The sequence below is a fragment of the Pocillopora verrucosa genome, chromosome 8 (genome assembly GCF_036669915.1).
Source record: "Pocillopora verrucosa isolate sample1 chromosome 8, ASM3666991v2, whole genome shotgun sequence".
Classification (NCBI taxonomy): Eukaryota; Metazoa; Cnidaria; class Anthozoa; order Scleractinia; family Pocilloporidae; genus Pocillopora; species Pocillopora verrucosa.
The window spans coordinates 17639845-17657658 of record NC_089319.1 but is presented as its reverse complement, the minus strand read 5'-3'; the positions used below and the strand labels follow the sequence as shown (position 1 = coordinate 17657658).

Sequence of the window (17814 nt, the reverse complement as noted above, 5' to 3'; positions counted from 1 at the left end):
AGTTTGATTAAAATTCATCAAAATATGATTAGCTTGCTTTTCCATTTGTCCAATGCAGGAAGATTCGAAACCTAAGCCAGCATTATCACAGTGTTGGATATCTATAAAAGGGCTGATTATAAAGTTTTTCCTCCCGAGGATTTTCTGATGAACTTGAATTAAGACATAACTCTTGTCACTCTGTAGCTACTTCTTTACATTCTCCATTTTTCATGTAGAGACGTTGCTAGGTAGTGACTCGCCTGCTCCTAACGAGATTCCCGACAGGATACCGTCCTAAGATATCCGAAGGAGAGATAGAAATTAACTTAAACAGTCCCCCATTCTCGTCTCCAAAGCCATTCATTTCCTTTTCCCCTTTGGAGATTTCGATTCGTCTATCATGTGACCGCGTCTTTTTCGCGATTTTTCGCGCGCCTGTTTAGCCTAATCTCGCCTTCCTTCTACTAGAGCCCAGTCTTCATCATTCAACTCTGACTCCTTTGCAGCGTGATGTCACGCAATGCTTGCCCTGAGGAAGACCAACGACAATGTTATTCACGATCTTCCCAATATTCTTGAGATACGACGAGGATGAGAGTCTAAACCAACATAGAACGCAAATTTGGCTGCGTTTTCGTCAAGCCCATGGTGTTTATTAGCTCATTCTTCTGGACGTAAAAATTGTCGGACTTACATAGTTTCCGCAATGCACGCTGAATGTAAATCATCACTGACTCCATGACTGCAGATCACATGATGATAATATGACTATTACTGTAACACATAACACTCACGACTGGAGATGGTGCAGTGAGGTGAGTCTAACGAATAGCCTCAAAATCATGTTGATCCTCGCTTGGAATGAGAGGCAATCTGATCGGGCTCTAGTCCTAATGCTCACTTCTATTTGTATATATTCAGATTGAACTACCGGTACGGTAGTACCTGGGCAATCAATCGTTAAGCTAAATTTAATAGGCATAGTAATCATTGTTTTTGTTGCAGCCACAGAATCTCCTACGACTACAAATCAAAGGCTTGCGCAGAGATATACCAAAAATATTTGACCATGCGTGCAATCCTGCAGTTAGCAGTGTTGTCCTCCATAGTTATTGTTGCTCAAGCAAAGAACATCAGTCAGCCTCATATAATATTCATCTTGGCTGATGATTTGGTGAGTACTGTGAGGTAACGCTTTGACTCTTAAAAGTGATAACCCTTTAGCTCCCAGATCAAATTTGTAATTCTCCTTACTGTCAACCATAGAATTCTAGGTTGTAATCATTATGTTAGTTCAGGGAATGTTATATTGGATCAAGTAATTATCCCCAAACTGATATTTTTCTTTATTCTCATCACTTATCTGGTTGATATTGTATTGATATTGTAAGGAGAAATTCTTTCTTGGTCACTCATGTGAGTTAAAGGGATAAGTATCTAATTTCTCCTCGCAATATCACCCCTGAATCAAACATTCAGGAAACAAGAACGAAAGAAATGATCACCAGTTGAAGAAGCTCTCGATTGTTAAACAAATTCTCCTTGTCAACACCTAAGGAAATGTAAAGAGAGCAGAGTGGAGAATATGCAAACTGATGGTAGAGTGAAAAGGTCTAATAAGACCACATATTATTACAGGTTTATCATGATAATTACTTTTTGTTGATTTTAAATATACGGTTGTTGTACATTCCTTTTTTGTTTTTCTTTATTTGCTATATTTAAACATCCCTACTGTAAAGTAAACTACCCATTCATGCAAAGAACTATACTTTTTAACCCTGCCACTGCCAAGATCTGATTGTTAATTCCCCCGTTTAGCTGCTAAACATTTACTTGTAAATTGTATAGTTGCAGGAATTTGATGTAAGATTAAGATAACAACTTCTACCAGATAATTTGAATATTCTCATTACCTGTTTGTGGATAATGTATGGACATTTTATGGAGAAGTTGCATGTTAATCACCTCTTGAGGTTTAAGAGTTGAAAGAAATAATGAAACAATTATGGAAATTATGGAAAAATGAAAATATTATATGGTGGAAGTGATCTTTATGCTGTTGTGTTCTTTCTTCTTTTTTAGGGCTGGGATGATGTGAGTTTTCATGGCTCAAAGCAAATTCCGACTCCTAATATTGATGGTTTGGCAAAGAATGGAGTGATCTTGAACAACTACTATGTGTCACCAATTTGCTCTCCAAGTCGCAGTACTATCATGACAGGAAAATATCCCATACACACAGGTAAATATCTGCTTCAACCAGTTAAATATCTTGTATACACCTGTAGGCAATTATCAGTTATATCTTTTGTAATTCAAATTTTCCCCTGCTCTAGTTTGAGAATTAATTTTATTGATATAGATCATGAAAAAAAAAAAAGGAAAGAAAGAAATTTAATATCTAACTGATTTGAATGATGACTTAAAGTTTAGTTTTTCACAGATAGATTGAACCACCAGATATAGGAAACCTTAAAAAAATTGTTTATATCTACTTTTTTTGGTGAGATTATAAAGCAGCAAAAGCAGAAGTTATCTTAAATAATCAATTGCATGGTCTAACTGTGTGTTAATCCTTTAACTCTGTCTAACTCCTCTTTAACTCCTTTAACCCACAGAGGTGACTAACATTGAACTTCTCCCTATAATATTCATACGTTATCTAGCAAACAGGTAATGAGAATACTCTAACCTATCAGGTCAAAGTTGTCATCTTTATGTAACACCAAATTCTCCTGACTATATGACTGTAATATATAGGGAAATGTGCAGCAGCTAGTAGGGAGAATTAAACATCAGATCATTGGAATTATACAAGGGTTAAAGTAGGAAATGACTTCAGATAGGACACCTTGGGTGATTTAAGATTATATGAAGCAAATTTAACAGCATCTGAAACCTTGGCCCTGGGTAGGACCTTATTGAAGAGCTGCTGTCTGGCTTTCAGAATGAAATTTTTGGGCATGTATATTCAAAACAAGAATGTTAAATTGAAAGACAGAAAATTGTGCACAAGTGAATGAGGGTTTTTGTAAGAAAGATTTTTGGTGAACCATTATTGATTAACTTTTTTTCCATGATGACCATTTTCAGGAATGCAACACAGTGTTATCATGGGTGGAGAGCCTTTTGGGTTGGGTCTGGAGGAAAAATTGCTACCTCAGTTTCTCAAAGAATTGGGTTATGCCACACATGCTGTGGGAAAGGTACAGATTTGAATAATTCTAATCTATCATAAGAGTAGGCTTAATACATGTACTTTCTGATGAGTACTACAGCATGCAATGCAAAGCTGGGTAAGACAATGAGTGGCCTGGTACTAGTAATAGAAGCCTTTTAACCCTTTACATCCTAACATCAGTATGCAAACTCTTCATACTATGTTCTATACACTTCTTAAGGTGCTGACAAGGAGAATTTGTCAAGCCATCAAGCCATTGTATTCATAATAAAACAATCTCAGGGTTTAAATGTATGTTTGTGGACATGAATATCTTCTGGGACCAAGTCCATGGGTTAGCTCTGAAAAAGGCCCAGCTTTTTACTCTCTCTCTTTAAAAAGACAGAACATGCAAAGGTTGAAAGAAAGAGGTTTTAAAAACTCCATTTGCAAGTATTGTGTTAGAATTATTAACAGATAACATCATGTGATTTCTCACTGTGGGTAGTAAGATTGGTTTAATGTTTCAATCCTATATGATTTTCTGTGTGTGTCATTAAATTTGGTTGTTGTTGATGTGGAATTGCAAGTATGCTTTGGAGTATATGAATCAATTTATGAAATATCTTTGGTTTCCATGATGTTTTGCCCAATTTGTCTGTCAGTGGCATCTGGGATTCTTCAAGTATGACTATACCCCAACGAAAAGAGGATTTGACTCGTTCTTTGGATACTGGCTGGGTGCTGGTGACTACTGGGATCAATCTGAAGCTGAAATGTATGGGTCATGGGGATTGGACCTTAGGAACAATACAGAGGTACATGTACATGCACTAAAATTTCCTTTGTTTTTAAATCTCATACCAAAAGTGATTCATGAGAGCCTCTACAAATTCCAACTGCACAATATTTAATCATCATTGTTGTTGTCACGATCATGATCATTGTCATTATAGGGGGCAGATTCAGGATATTTTTCAAGAGGGGATGCACCCCTAAGAAATAAGTTTTAATTGACCGCTGAAGAAGCAGGGTTATGACTGGGCAATGACATGCTGTGAATTTTTGAGAATACACAGCAAATGATACAGCAGATTTTGTATCACCATGAAGCTGCAGGACATCTCATGGGGATGGGGCAGGGGGAGGTACATACCCCCTGCACCCCTCCCCTCATAGATCCACCTTTGCATCATCATTTCCATTTTCAAAGAAGAGGTATAGGGGCTGTCAGATTTTTCTCCAACACACTTAATTCCACATCATGTCTTGTGCCTGCAATCCAGCTCTTAAACCCCATCTTGTCTCTTTACCTTCAGAGTGACTTCTTCATATTTTTTTAAACAAAATGAATATTTAAGAATTCCTTTTTGTAAATTTTGCAGCCTGTGCATAACCAGTGGGGAAATTACCGCACCTATATGTTCACAGACCATGCTGTAAATTTGATCAACTCACACAACACCTCCAAACCACTCTTTTTGTACCTGGCACATGAAGCAGTTCATAGTGCAAATGCACACCAACCACTTCAAGCACCAAAGGATCTGATTAACAAGTTTAACGACAGCATCCATGATGAGGATCGGCGAGTTTTTGCAGCAATGGCTACAGCACTGGATCAATCTGTTGGAAAGGTGAAGTGAGCAATGCAAGCTTGTAGTCACTGATAGTTTTATTTGGTGTATCAAAAATAATCTATTTGATCTTGTTGTTGGTTGACATACATGCTGTACATTGGGATGAGATTCAATCCTGCAGCAAAAGGAATACCAATGCAGTGCTCAGACAAATAAGAACAAAGTTTGGAGTTACAAGAAGCTTCTTAAAACTATTTATGTCAATTCTTTTTCTGCTGGATTTAATTCTTATGCAGGGGGTGTACATACTATAAAAAAGTCTGTACTAGAGCTTATTTTAGTCATCCATCCAGCTGGAGCTTATCATGTTTTTCCAGAGCATGAGGTGACTAAAAGTATCACAACACCCACCCTGGATGGGATGCCAGTCCATCATAAGGGTACCCCCTGTCAAACTATGCTGAGAATTTGCTGATAGCCATTTGGATTGAGAGAAGCACTGTCATAGAAAAGTGTTTACCCCAAGAACACAACACAACACAGTGACCCAGCCAGGTCTTGAACCCAGATCAGTGACTGCACCTACTGTAAAGTCACCACTTCTTCCAATTTATACATACTGAGTCGATGAAGATTTTCTCGTCAGTCTGACTCCTGAACTTGTTTTTTGGTTACATTAGGTGATTGACACACTCAGGGCAAGAGGAATGTATGATAACTCCATCATTGTGTTTAGTACTGACAATGGTGGACCAGCCAACGGTGTAAGTCGGAACACAGCTTGTAATTATCCGCTGAGAGGAACCAAGTATACTTTGTGGGAAGGTGAATAATGAATGATTATAGATGATTATGATAAGATGATGATGGAGGATATAGAATGTACTATTAGCCTCTTAGTACCCTAACATCAGTATGCATATTCTCCATACTGTTCTCTATACATTTCTAAGGTGCTGACAAGGAGAATTTGTTTCACAATCTAGAGCTTTTATTGTTGGTCATCATTTTCTTTTTCTTGTGACTTTATGTGTGATGTTGGGGGTAGTATTGTAAGGAAAAATTAGATGCTAGTCACTCTCAGGGGTTAAAGGGTAAACACTCACAAGTTTCTTTGGTTGATGATCAAAGCTATCATTCTCTTTACCTTAATATGTGAATCAGGAATGATATGAAAAGAAAATAGATGCTAGGTTAAGATTTATGTATTCTAAGTAATTTGTAACCCACAGATATCTTACATCCATTTTCAATTGATAGATTAACTACACAAAACGTTTTGAGTGTATATTGTAGATTTGTAGTGGCATGAAGGGTTACTCTGTGGTCTCCTTCTAGAAAAGGAGCCATAAATAACCTTTGACCCTGAAGAGTGACTTGCATCTAATTTTTCCTTGAAATATCACCTCAGAATCAGTCATTAACCCTTTAACTCCCAAGATCTGATTGTTAATTCTACCCTCTAGCAGCTGCACATTTCCTTGTAATTTAGTAATGAGAGCTTGGTGCTAGATCAAGATAGTAGCTTCTACCTGATAAGTTTGAGTATTCTCATTATCTGTTTGCTGGATAATGCATGGATATTTAGGGAGAAGGTTCACGTTAATCACAGTACTGGGATTTAAAGGGTTAAGGTCTTGAGAATTAAGAAAATGATCACCAAATAAAGAAACGTTTGACTGTTCAAGAAATTCTCCTTGCCAGCATGAAAGGAAGTGTTTAGAGAACAGTGTGGAGAATTTGCATACTGATGTTAGGGTGTAGAGGGCTAAATAACACCCCAGTCTGCCTATTGCATTTTGTACATCTGAATTTGATATGGATACATGGCGATCGGTGAATGTGAGGGAAATTTAGCCATTGTTGCAACTTAGAAAATTAAATTCATTTTGCCATTCTGGTGGATGGTGTTACTGTATGTGCTTTAAATTATCATAAAATCAGCGAATCGTTACGTCAAAGAGTAGTGATTATCATGATAATAATAAATCTAAGCGTTCTTGTATCATCTCTTAATCCGTCAGGAGGAATCAGGGGAACCTCTTTTGTCCACAGCCCCCTCTTGGCATCCACAGGCCGTGTGAGCATGGACCTAATGCATCTGTCAGACTGGCTCCCTACGCTCTACGGGCGTGCGGGTGGGGACGTGCAGAAGCTCCTTAACATAGATGGGTACGATATGTGGCCTTCTTTGTCCAAGGGCGAGAAGTCTCCTCGAAAGGAATTGGTGCATAACATCGACCCAGTGACGTGGGCATCTGCGCTGCGATATGAACAATGGAAACTGTTGGTGAATGAAAGTGAGAAATGTGTTCTCGTGATATCCTAAACATATGCTGTAAAACGGTCTTTTTAGGAGCTCGGAAGACTCAAACTCTCCATCATCTTGAGGTTGAAACGTGGATTTGTCGCACCAAGGCAGCGTTTCCTGAGCTTGCTTGTGTGTCTATTTTACCCTTAAAACCTTAAGAGTGACTAGCATCTACTTTTCCCTTACAGTAATACTTTTGAGTCACTCATTGACATGATAAGAATACAGGGAAATGATCACCGAACTAAGAAACTTTGATTGTTAAACAAATTCTCCTTGTCAGTACCAAAAGAATTGTATGGAGAAGGGTATGGAGGATATGGGTACCGAAGTTAGGGCGTTAATTTTAACCACGGAACTCAATGCCCAGGCAACTCTAACCGTTGTTGCGCGCCAGACCTTAGAGCTATGACACTTCACACTTACTGTCTGGTATTGAAATGGGACCAAAGTTGTCAGGAGAGGCCTGTCCTAATTACCGTTTCGTTATCGCACCAACGCGCTAGGGCTTAGTTTATTTGCAACGAGGGGTCTACACTCTGCAAGGATTGTCTATGTTATAGGCGTTGTGTTTAGAAATAGAGTAAGAGAGATGTAAAATTTTCAGCTTGGTTGGCAAGTTATTGTACTGCTATTGACTGTTACACTTTTATTGATTATTGATAATACATTTTTACTTCTGCCAAGCTGACGGTGGTGGTCGTGACGGATGGTACCCACCGCCGGGGATCGAGGAAAACGCACGATCACCGCGCAATTTCACCACCTCCCTTCCCTCTCTGAAAAACGCTGTTGTGACGTGCGGACCACAGCCAGCTGAGCCCACAAAGTGTGGCGTCAAGGACGGGCCATGCCTCTTCAACATTCAAGACGATCCATGTGAGTACACCAACGTAGCCGAGAAAGAGAAGGACGTGCTGAAAATGATGTTGCAATTGCTGGAGAAGTACAAAGCGACTATGGTGCCGATTAGGAATAAACCCTACGACAAGAACGCGGATCCCAAATTCCATGATGGCGTGTGGACAGCGTGGTGTGACGAGAAACCAAATGAGAACTGCGAGGAGTAGTGCCAGGGCACTCAGTGTGGTTGATCGTCACTTAGCAGGTTGTGGGTGGGGATTTAAAAGAATTAAGGCAGAAATGACTGTAATTTGGTTCCTTCGTGATTGCGTCTTTCAAATTCATCTTTACCAAAAGCCATGGGCAAACATCTCTTAATGGAAAACAAAGAATTGCCACGTTGCTGTGCATCTCATGAAAGTCTCTCTTCGGGTCCGGGAAGTTAACCCTTGAACTCCCAAGATCTGATTGCTAATTCTCCCCTCTAATTGCTGCATATTTCTTTGTGAATTACTTACGAGAATTTGGCGTTAGATCAAGATAACAACTTCTACCTAATAAGTTTATGTATTCACATTACCTGTTTGCTGGATAATGTATGGATACTATATGGAGAACAGGAGCCCATTACCCGGAGCCTCCATACCAATTGTACCCTTGAGTCAACCCTGTCCCGTATCTTTTTATTTTTAGAACTGAGATATGTGGGGGGTTCTTTAATTTCCCGCGAAAACACGGTGATGTTCGCATAACACCCAAAAAAAAATTGCGGCCAAAGGCGAAGGCTGACCTCTATTTCTTCTCTGCAGGAGACGTAAACAGTAGAGGACCACAGCTCTCTTATGATTGGCTATTATGTAAACACCCGCGAAAAACCCCGTGGGAGGTGCTTCTAAAAATAAAAAGATACGGGACAGGGTTGACTCAGAGGGTAAGTATGGAAGATGGAAGCTCCGGGTAATGGGCTCCTGATGGAGAATTATATGTGAATCGCCTCTGGGAGTTTGGGTTTAAATGCAGCAGCAGTTCAGATGAAATGGAATGATCCCTTTTGGTACTGAGTCGCGAGATTGATAAAAAAGAGAATCTAAATATTGAGGGTGGGTAAGTCTCTTACGCGCGGAATACCAGGAAGAAATTAAATCCAAGCATAAAAATAGTAAAATAATGAAGGGAAGGATTAAAAATAACTAAAAAGCAGCGTGTAAATTAGCAGACGGAGGTGATTCAAAAATATATGGGGTGATTTTGGAGGTCTTGTGGTAAAAATCTCTTAGTTGACTAATATAATGTAATAATCATTTTAGTATGGCTAAATTCTTTGGTACCCAAGATACTTCAGAGCTAACTTCAGATTGCTACACATTTATTCAGTCAAATTTTACTTTCCAACACTTTGTCTTTATTGAATCCACCAACTGATTAAAATTCTTAATCTCGAAAATATTTCTGCCTCTGAGTGATTTTTTAAAAATCGTTAACCTACAAAAATTATCCCACCTATCCTAACCCCACACCATCGTTATTTTTTTAGATCATACTTTCGCGTTAGTTTCCAATCCAAACTCGGCTGTCTTTCAGTTCAGCAAATGCTTTGATGTGACAATGAAAAACATAATGCTCATTTTGGCCTAACATGTCGGCGTTAGTGAGGCTAATAGATAGTAAAAGCGTGTGTCGCCAGCTACTGATAGGTGAGCTATTCTACAACATCTAGAGTTTGCCACAATTTAACTCTCCATATAATCTCTAAGTCCAAATTTTTTTCTGCAACAAAGCAGCGTATTCCAATTGAGTGTCTTCAAACTGATAAAAGCTATTGCAACGACTGACCAGAAAAATGTTACTTTGGATTAGGATTCAGGACACTAGATCAAGAATAGCTCTTATCGTCCCATGCAATCCAAGCTCCACCATGATATATTGGATTCGCCTTAGGGTCTATAGGCTGGTTTCTGGGCGTAACACTAGATTTTCTGTATTTCTCCAACTTTGCCAACAGTTCCTGAACGATGTCGTTGTGTTGACTCGCCAGATTCACATACTCGCAAGGATCTTTCTCGATATCAAACAAGCAAGGTCCTTCAGACTTGGTGCACGTTGGTGGGTCACTGGGCGGTTGGTCGCATTTCACCGCTGCGTTTTTTAAGGTGTTGTTATAGATGTTTGATTTCTCGTATTCAGGTGGAGGATACCATCCATTCCAGCCTTTGCCTGCAATATATAATTAATGCATTTAGCCCTTTCTATTCTGCTCAAAAGACATGGGTTTAATTACATAACTCAATTGAGCTGGCTAGCGCAAAACGAAAGGGGGGAAACAAGTCTAAGTCAGGCGTGAGAATAAGAACGTGATTCACTCCTCACGCGCCTGCCTCCATCTTGTGCCTTGACACACCCTTGACTCTAGTTACCTTCAGTAAGAATTCGCGAGTCTATCTATGACTGGTAAAGGAGGCCGGAAGAAAAAAAAATTGGGCCACTTTGTGTGCTGGAAGCTCCCAATCGCTTTATCGTTTGGTTTTAGGGTTAACCCATTAACTCCCAGAAGTGATTAACAAGGAACTTCTCCCCTATAATATCTAAACATTATCCAGCAAACAGGTCATGAGAAGTTTTTGAAGTTGTTATCTCCATCTGACACCAAACTCCTGTAACTTATTTACAAGGAAATGTCTAGCAGCTAAAAGGGAGAATTCACAATCAGATCTTGGGAGTTAAAGGGTTAACAAGTGACTGGAAAAATTGATTGAAAGTTTCATGTGTAAGTCAGGTGCAGAAAAGCTTAACAATAACCTAAAACAAAAATATCTGTGGGGTTTACTGAGCATTAAACCCTTTTGAGGATGATAGCTGAACAAGTGAAGCCATTGTATAATACAAAAAACGTTGGGCGAAGCAGCATTTAAGTTCAGTTCCTCCTAATGATGGATGGTACGCGTATAAAAGGCTTGATATTTCAATGTTCACTTACTTGCATTAACAACTATCTTCCATTGGCCATACCGCATAGCAGCCTCCCCGCCACTTGGATGAATGTTGTGCAGTAATTCTTGACGGGGGGAACTCTCTCCCTTGGAGATGGTATCCCACATATCGACCCCATCAAGGTCAGTAAGCTTGCTGGTGTCTCCTCCCGCCAAACCATATAAGGTAGGAACCCAGTCAGACACGTGCATCAGGTCCAGGCTTACTCGGCCACCTGACTTTAACAAGGGACTGTGAACAAAGGCTGCTCCGCGAACTCCGCCTGTGAATAAAATTTACAGTCAAAACCACTCTTCCAAGAGTAAATTAAATAGGGATTGTCTTGCGTGGAAAATAAAGAAAAACAAATGTCAACCTCCTCATTTTTTTCAGGCCGAGGAAGTCACGGTGCTTATCTTAACATTCTCCGAAAGTACAAGTTGAATTTACATTTTTTTAACTTTTCCCGTCAGTAGTCAGTTCGTCTAATAGGATCTCGAATTTTGAAATAAAAATAATATCTAAACTCACTCAAGATCTACGCCACCTTGTAAATATCCATATCATATTCACGAGATCCTGTTGAATTGACTTCACAGATAGCTGTCTCCTATTCTGCAGTGGGTGTGTGGGTGTTTATCAATATTTGATTAGGTCTTCAAGAGAGGAAGTTGTAGATCGGTTTACAGTGACTGTCGTTTCGTTACAAAGTCGTTTTGAGACAAATCAATTCAATATATACACAAAGTCGATTCGATACACGTATAAAGTCGTCTCGATACAACTTCAGTCACTTTGATACATACTAATAAAGGAGTAATTGAATGTCTGGATGATAAACCAAAACTCACCTAAAGGAGATTCCAAGGATGAGTAGAATTGACTTAAGTTTGTATCCAATCGACTTGTATCAAAATGACTTTTATCGAAACAACCAGTTCCCAGTCACCAAACTTCTCTTCACAAAAACAGACAATTCACCTCTCAAGCTAGCTACGGCCATTAAAAAAGCCGCGACTATCCTTGTAAATGTGAGGGCACTCATCATGCATGAAACATGTCACAATGAGCGGTTAAAGGGGCACCGAAGAATATCAAAGAACGACATTACCTGGTCAGATTTCAGCCTAAGATTCAAAATCCTTAAATTTTCCTAAAATAAATTTTGCCTTTGTCAATTTCAAACTGGGACTTTATTGTGTGAAACACCGCAAAAATCGCATGTACCTTCCCACAAAGTAGCTTTCACTCCACGCAAAGGAAAGTTGGATGCCATGTTCTTGTCAAACCCGTTTGCCGGGCCGCCATTGTCTGTAGTGAATACGATCACAGAGTTATTGTACAAACCGTTCGCTACCAAGGCGTCTGCTACCTAAATACAGGAGAGAAAAACATCAGCTTGGTTAAGTAAAAAAAACACTTTGAGAGGCCATAATTTAAGAAGGAACAACCAAGGAATGGATAGTCCGCATCGAAAGGCCCGAGTTCGAGACGTCATAGTGTTGTGTTGTTGGGCAAGACAGTTTAGTATCAAAAGTGGCCCTCCCCACCCAGGCGTTTATATGGGAAGCCAAATAAAATTCCAGGGAAGTAAAGGGGGGGGGGGGGGGGGGAAGAGGAAAGGAAAGAAAGGGGTGGTAGCCTGCGATAAACTAGACATCCATTTTAGGAGAGAAGCAGTACTAGTAGTCGCCTTATGTTACATAAACCAAAAAAAAGCCCCGACTGGATGAGCCACTCGAGAACAGACTTTTATTACCCAATGATAAACCATACTCAAAGAACTGCAAATATCAAACTTGAAAATATTTAGCCGTAATTTTTAACATGAACAAAATGGAGACAAGTTCTTGCGCAGTCGTTTCTTGGTCGTGTCACGCAACGCCTTTTCTCTCCCTCCAAATAAGTTGCGTGACAAGACCGCACAATGGCTGTCAAGGAGACTACCTATGAGATAGTTTTCTATTTTTACCTTTCCAACAGAATCATCCAAGGCAGTAACCATTGCAGCATAGATCCTCCTTCGCTCATCCTCAATGTGCTTAAACTTCTTGATTAGTTTCTCAGGGGCTTGAAGGGGCTGTATTCCATTTGCACTGTGTACTGCTTGATGGGGTAGGTACAGATACAAAGGCTTGGAATGATTATGTGACTGGATAATGTCAACCGCCAAAGTGGTGAACAGTTCAGTACTGTACATGCCCCATTTGGTAAAGTCATTCTGAATAAAAGTAGACATTCTTCTCAATACTATTTTCAGAGTTTTTACCAAAACCCAGTTACTAACAGTCTAGGGCAGCCCACAAGACCCCTTAATGCTGTCTAAAGCCTGTCTTCCCTTCACCAGGGCACAGCTGCCTATTACACTTGAAATCCCTGCCATTTGCTTAATTCTTTAACTCCCATGAGTGACCAAGATAGGATTTCTCCTAATAATAATAATATTGACACAATATCAAGCCAAAAAGTCATGAGAAGGAAGAAAAATATCAATTAGGGAATTATTAATTGATCCCATACCAAATTCTCCAAACTCACATCATTAAAATTGTACAACATACAGTTAGGAGAATTTCTAATGAAATCTTGAGAGTGAAAAGGTTAATGATTTGCTTAATCCTCCTTATGAAAGCAATTAAAAGAGTGTTGGGTTTGTGAAAAAATAAAGAATTATGCCTAGCTAAGTCAGAGGGGTAAAAAATCTAAGATCTTTTCTTAGGCAAGCAATTTGTGATTAGATTAAAACTTTTTTTTCACTTTAAGATTTGCAGTCACTAATGTTTAAAATGGAGGACCTGGGTCAATAAATAACTTTGGAGGTTGAATTCAATAAATGTGTAACCAGCCCTGAGTATTCATATTTGTAAGGTAAAAGAGGGTCAACTCTAATTTACCAACTGGACTTTTCAGTTCATCAATTTATGTAATGAGGTTTAAATAAGCCATTTTCATCATTGTAAGACTTTCTTTCTGAAATTGAGCTAAACTGTACTGTATCCCCCCACTGCTTGCTGAATTGGGTTAACTTCTTACACCCTAACATCAGTATGCATATTCTCCATACTGTTCTCTGTACATTTTCCTATGGTGCTGACAATGAGAGTTTGTTGAACAATCAAGAGCTTTTTAAACTGGTGATCATTTCCTTTATTCTCATGGGCTAAATGTGTGATTCAGGGGTGATGTTGTAAGGAGAAATTATATGCTGGTCACTCTTAGGGGCCATAGAGTTAATTGGATAACGTTTGATCCACATTTGCACTCACATGTTGACCCTGTTAAATAAAAAAATTTCCAACGCATGATGTTATTCACCCTTTAAAAAATTTTTTTTCAGCCAAACAATTCCATTTGGGAGAGAAAAATTAAATTTTCACGTGCACATTCACTAACCTCAGTGTTGTTATGAAAATCCAATCCCCACCCTTGGCCAGGGGCATCTGATGAGTGATCCCAGTAATCTTCCTTACCACTCCAATAGCCAAAGAATGAATCAAATCCACGCTTAGTGGGAGTGTATTCCGACTTGAAGAAACCCAGATGCCACTGAGGGTGAACAAAAAGAAAAAAAAAACCTCAATAAAATCCCAAGTAAATATAGGAGGTGGAATCTCGTCCATCCTGATCCCAGGTATATACAGGTGGATCTCAAATGGGATTCTGCCATTTAGGAACCTCTTGCACAGGATCCTGCTAAATATTCAGCCAGGATCCCTGTTTCCCAAGTATTCCTATCAGACTTACACTATAGACTTCAAATTGGTAAATAATCAGAGTGGTGGCCTGATGACAATAAATCAATTCATCATTTAAATGATTATCAACAATAAATGCTTCCAGCCACACCTTGCCAACTCCATGAGTTGCATATCCAAATTCTTTAAGGTACTGTGGAATGAGAGTCTCATTCAAACCCAGTCCATATGGTTGTGCAGCCAAAATAACACCAGACTGCATACCTAATGAAAGTTGAGTTTATCTTAATGTAAAATTACAACTATTGCTCATGCATAAAGTAGAATTTATCAACTTATTGGAAAATATTATAAGACATCCATGTTGTCTGATTGCCAGGCTCAGGGTCGAAAAACTGTCAGTGATTGCCGTCAATGACATTCTTTCAAAGCACAACCCTCAAACAGATGGTAAGACCTTTAACTGCCAGGAGTGATCAATATGTCACTTCAAAAACAAAGTTGTAGGGTAGAAGTTTTTATTTTGATCTAAGACCAAATTCTCACAATTAATTTGCAACAAATGAGTTTCAGCTAGAGAGGAGAATTAAAAGTCAGATCTTGAGATGCAACAAGTTATCTTTTTCTTCTAACTTTAAACAATTTACTGCAAAAAAGAAATATTGGATATAAGTGTGACACATGAAACTACAGTATTAGCTAGATTTTGAAATGTACTGTTGAAAGTACTTTTCATGCAAGGAAACCAAAGTGTGAGTGCATGCATGTATGCACCTCAAAATGTTTTGCTCACACTAAAGCTGATCGAAACTGCAGTGGACAAACCTGTATGGATTGGATGTTTGCCAGTCATAATCGCACTTCGTGTGGGAGTGCATATGGGTTGTACATAATAATTGTTCAGGATAACACCATCCTTTGCAAGTTTGTCGATGTTTGGTGTAGGAATCTGGTCAGACCCATGAAAACTTACATCATCCCAACCCTAAAAGCAAAATAAAAGAAAAAATCAAACAAAACTGCCATTTCCTTGTGAAAACATGTTTCATAACACTGAAGAGAGGCATGAGACTTAGAGTTTAAGGTGGCTACGTATTCTGCAATCCCACACAGGGACTGTCTTGTGTGAGGAATATTGGTTAAAAGACAAATTTAACAGGGCTTTTGAATTGCATTTACATGTATAATGAAATGTCTCCTAAGAGCATCTAATTTTTTAAAATTTTAGATAGTTACCTTTAAGCCTACAAACCTTGTCTAATTCATAGCCTTATTTGGAGATAAACTTCTGTATATATACATTCCTGAGTTATGCATGATCAAACCTAAATGGGTTAAAAGGTTACATGGTCATCTAGGGATTTTTAAAGAGGGATTCAATGAGAACAGGAAAGTAATGGTTCAAGGAAGTAAGCCATTACATGCAAATCTTCCCTCTCCCCTGCCATCTACTCCCTCTGCCCAAGGCCAATTTCCTGGCTGGGTCTTTTCTATCACTGGGGTCCATGTTTGCAAGTCTTACCAAGTCGTCTGCTACAATGAATATGATATGAGGCTTGGAGCTTTCCTTGGCTGCACATGACCATGGCAAATGGCTGAGCAATGCAAATACTAAGAAGACTCTGCTCAGCAAAGTCAACTGCATCTTGCTAAGCTGATGGTCAGAGGAAAATCAACACTATAATTACAAATAATATCTGTAGCTAGGTCCACAGGCAGCCCAAGCTCCAGCTGTGAGATGATCATCTTTGGTAATACAAGTCATGGCAAAAATATAAGAAAAGGTCCTTCTCTTAGGAGTAGTAACCCTAGAAATTGATAACTTGCTAAAATGGCTTCTTTTCAGCATAGTAAATGTTCAGACAACAAGCAACACACTGTGGAAGTAAGGCAAGGTATGAGATATTATTGAGAATTTGAAAGTATTTTTTTTTCCTAAGAGCGGTTGTAAATGTTCCCATACAAACTCTTATCTTTTTGCCATGACTCTTATTTCACAAGATAATCATCTCACAGCTGAAGCTTGGGCTATCTGTGTTAAGCCATGACTCTGATGGGAAAAAGATGGGAATGGTGGGGCTGTGAGGAAACTCAAAATCTTACAGAAGTGGGATGGGCAAAATTTCCGCACAGCCCCATACATCATTATACATCCATATATGGGGCTTTATTATTCAGTGTATCACTAGTAAGATGTACATGCATAATTAAGTATGGGGCTGTGCGGAAATTTTTCCGTGGGATGCATCATGAAAAAGAATAGCCTTATCTAGAAATGATGGTCTGGGTGGTGGAACAACAGCCTCGAGTTTGCAAGGGGGTGAAGATATTACAAAGGGGGATTGTCGCCCGTGAGTGATCGATACATCAATGGTTTCCCATCCATTTCTCCTTGAAATTCAAAGTATTTCAACTACATGTATCTTGCGTTATCGTAAGCTGCTCTTCAGTGTGACGAACAATATCAGGGAAACGTTTAGCATGTGGCCTGTCAATAACATACACATCAAGAAAAATATTATGTAAGTGTAACGCTTCACTAACAAATTGCAAGGCTCACCGAATTTTGGAGCAATCGAAGGTCCAGTATAGCTGACTAATGTTTAAACCTGAAACGATTTGAAATCTGCGTGATAACCTGAGATAGAATAGCGTTTATCATGTCAATTACTTAGGTCTTATGACTCAAAATTACCTCACCTTTCTCGCCTGGACTGTCTGGAGGTACAGCTCGTGACTTTCCCATGATCTCAACGTGTTCCAAATGTGGAACCTGGGAACAACAACATAGCGCTGTGGCACCCAAGCTACCCTCCGATGTAGGGGGAGGGAGAGAGGTAAAGTAAGGGGAGGGGTAAAGAATGGAGTGGCGTATAAAAAAAAAAAAAAGAAAAAAGAAAGGTAATGGGAAGGGAGGGAGGAGATGTTTGTTCTCAACAGGCTAAGCGCTAAAAAATCGGAAACTTCTGATTATTTTGAAAAAATGTCCCAGAATCGGTCTTTTGTCTCTACTCGACTTAGAAGTAAACCTTCCGCAAACCAGAGTAGCATCAAACTATGTTTGATTGTCCACCTGGTTGCCGTGTGAACTTTAATATACTTCCTTCTGCTCTTCAGTCTTCCACCATCTGCCGGCTGCCATATTTCGCAGGAAAAAACATTTAGAGGAGCAACCGGCTGATCTCAGAAACGTCCGTAAAGCCACTTAATACAACAATTAGTCTTCTTACAGCCCTTGTATTCACTATCATATCATCACCGTAAGAGCGCGAG

The 17814-nt window shown here is 39.2% G+C and overlaps 2 protein-coding genes across 4 annotated transcripts; one reads left to right on the top strand and one right to left on the bottom strand.

The window, feature by feature from the left end:
• Nucleotides 1-496: 496 nt before the first annotated feature.
• LOC131795419 (arylsulfatase J) lies at nucleotides 497-9325 on the top strand. The gene is made up of 9 exons (XM_059112984.2): nucleotides 497-797; nucleotides 988-1156; nucleotides 2068-2227; nucleotides 3079-3191; nucleotides 3811-3963; nucleotides 4531-4782; nucleotides 5406-5550; nucleotides 6750-7025; nucleotides 7724-9325. The coding sequence occupies exons 2-9, from the start codon at nucleotides 1052-1054 to the stop codon at nucleotides 8104-8106; spliced, it is 1587 nt and encodes a 528-aa protein (XP_058968967.2). The 5' UTR covers nucleotides 497-797; nucleotides 988-1051; the 3' UTR covers nucleotides 8107-9325.
• Nucleotides 9259-17297, bottom strand: LOC131795420 (arylsulfatase B-like). Of its 3 annotated transcripts, XM_059112985.2 has the most exons (10): nucleotides 17242-17297; nucleotides 17102-17150; nucleotides 16064-16195; nucleotides 15367-15526; nucleotides 14693-14805; nucleotides 14240-14392; nucleotides 12819-13067; nucleotides 12074-12218; nucleotides 10854-11129; nucleotides 9259-10093 (listed from the first exon to the last, which is right to left on the bottom strand). In XM_059112985.2, exons 3-10 carry the CDS (start codon nucleotides 16184-16186, stop codon nucleotides 9753-9755), a joined length of 1560 nt encoding a protein of 519 aa, XP_058968968.2. In that variant the 5' UTR covers nucleotides 16187-16195; nucleotides 17102-17150; nucleotides 17242-17297; the 3' UTR covers nucleotides 9259-9752. The 3 variants fall into 3 exon arrangements, with proteins under 3 accessions (XP_058968968.2, XP_058968971.2, XP_058968969.2); XM_059112988.2 differs by lacking the exon at nucleotides 17102-17150 and having other exon boundaries at nucleotides 17242-17295; XM_059112986.2 differs by lacking the exon at nucleotides 17242-17297 and having other exon boundaries at nucleotides 17102-17236.
• Nucleotides 17298-17814: the final 517 nt, after the last annotated feature.

What these genes read in the sequence shown, in the direction of transcription:
- LOC131795419 (XM_059112984.2), top strand. Translation starts at nt 1,052, where the DNA reads ATGCGTGCAATCCTGCAGTTAGCAGTGTTGTCCTCCATAGTTATTGTT. An exon ending in TCATCTTGGCTGATGATTTG is followed by an intron (nt 1,157 to 2,067) that starts GTGAGTACTGTG and finishes CTTCTTTTTTAG; the next exon opens with GGCTGGGATGATGTGAGTTT. An exon ending in ACCTTAGGAACAATACAGAG is followed by an intron (nt 3,964 to 4,530) that starts GTACATGTACAT and finishes TAAATTTTGCAG; the next exon opens with CCTGTGCATAACCAGTGGGG.
- LOC131795420 (XM_059112985.2), bottom strand. Translation starts at nt 16,186, where the DNA reads ATGCAGTTGACTTTGCTGAGCAGAGTCTTCTTAGTATTTGCATTGCTC. An exon ending in ATTTTCATAACAACACTGAG is followed by an intron (nt 13,068 to 14,239) that starts GTTAGTGAATGT and finishes ACTTTTATTCAG; the next exon opens with AATGACTTTACCAAATGGGG. An exon ending in GAAAGCTACTTTGTGGGAAG is followed by an intron (nt 11,130 to 12,073) that starts GTACATGCGATT and finishes TTTTATTCACAG; the next exon opens with GCGGAGTTCGCGGAGCAGCC.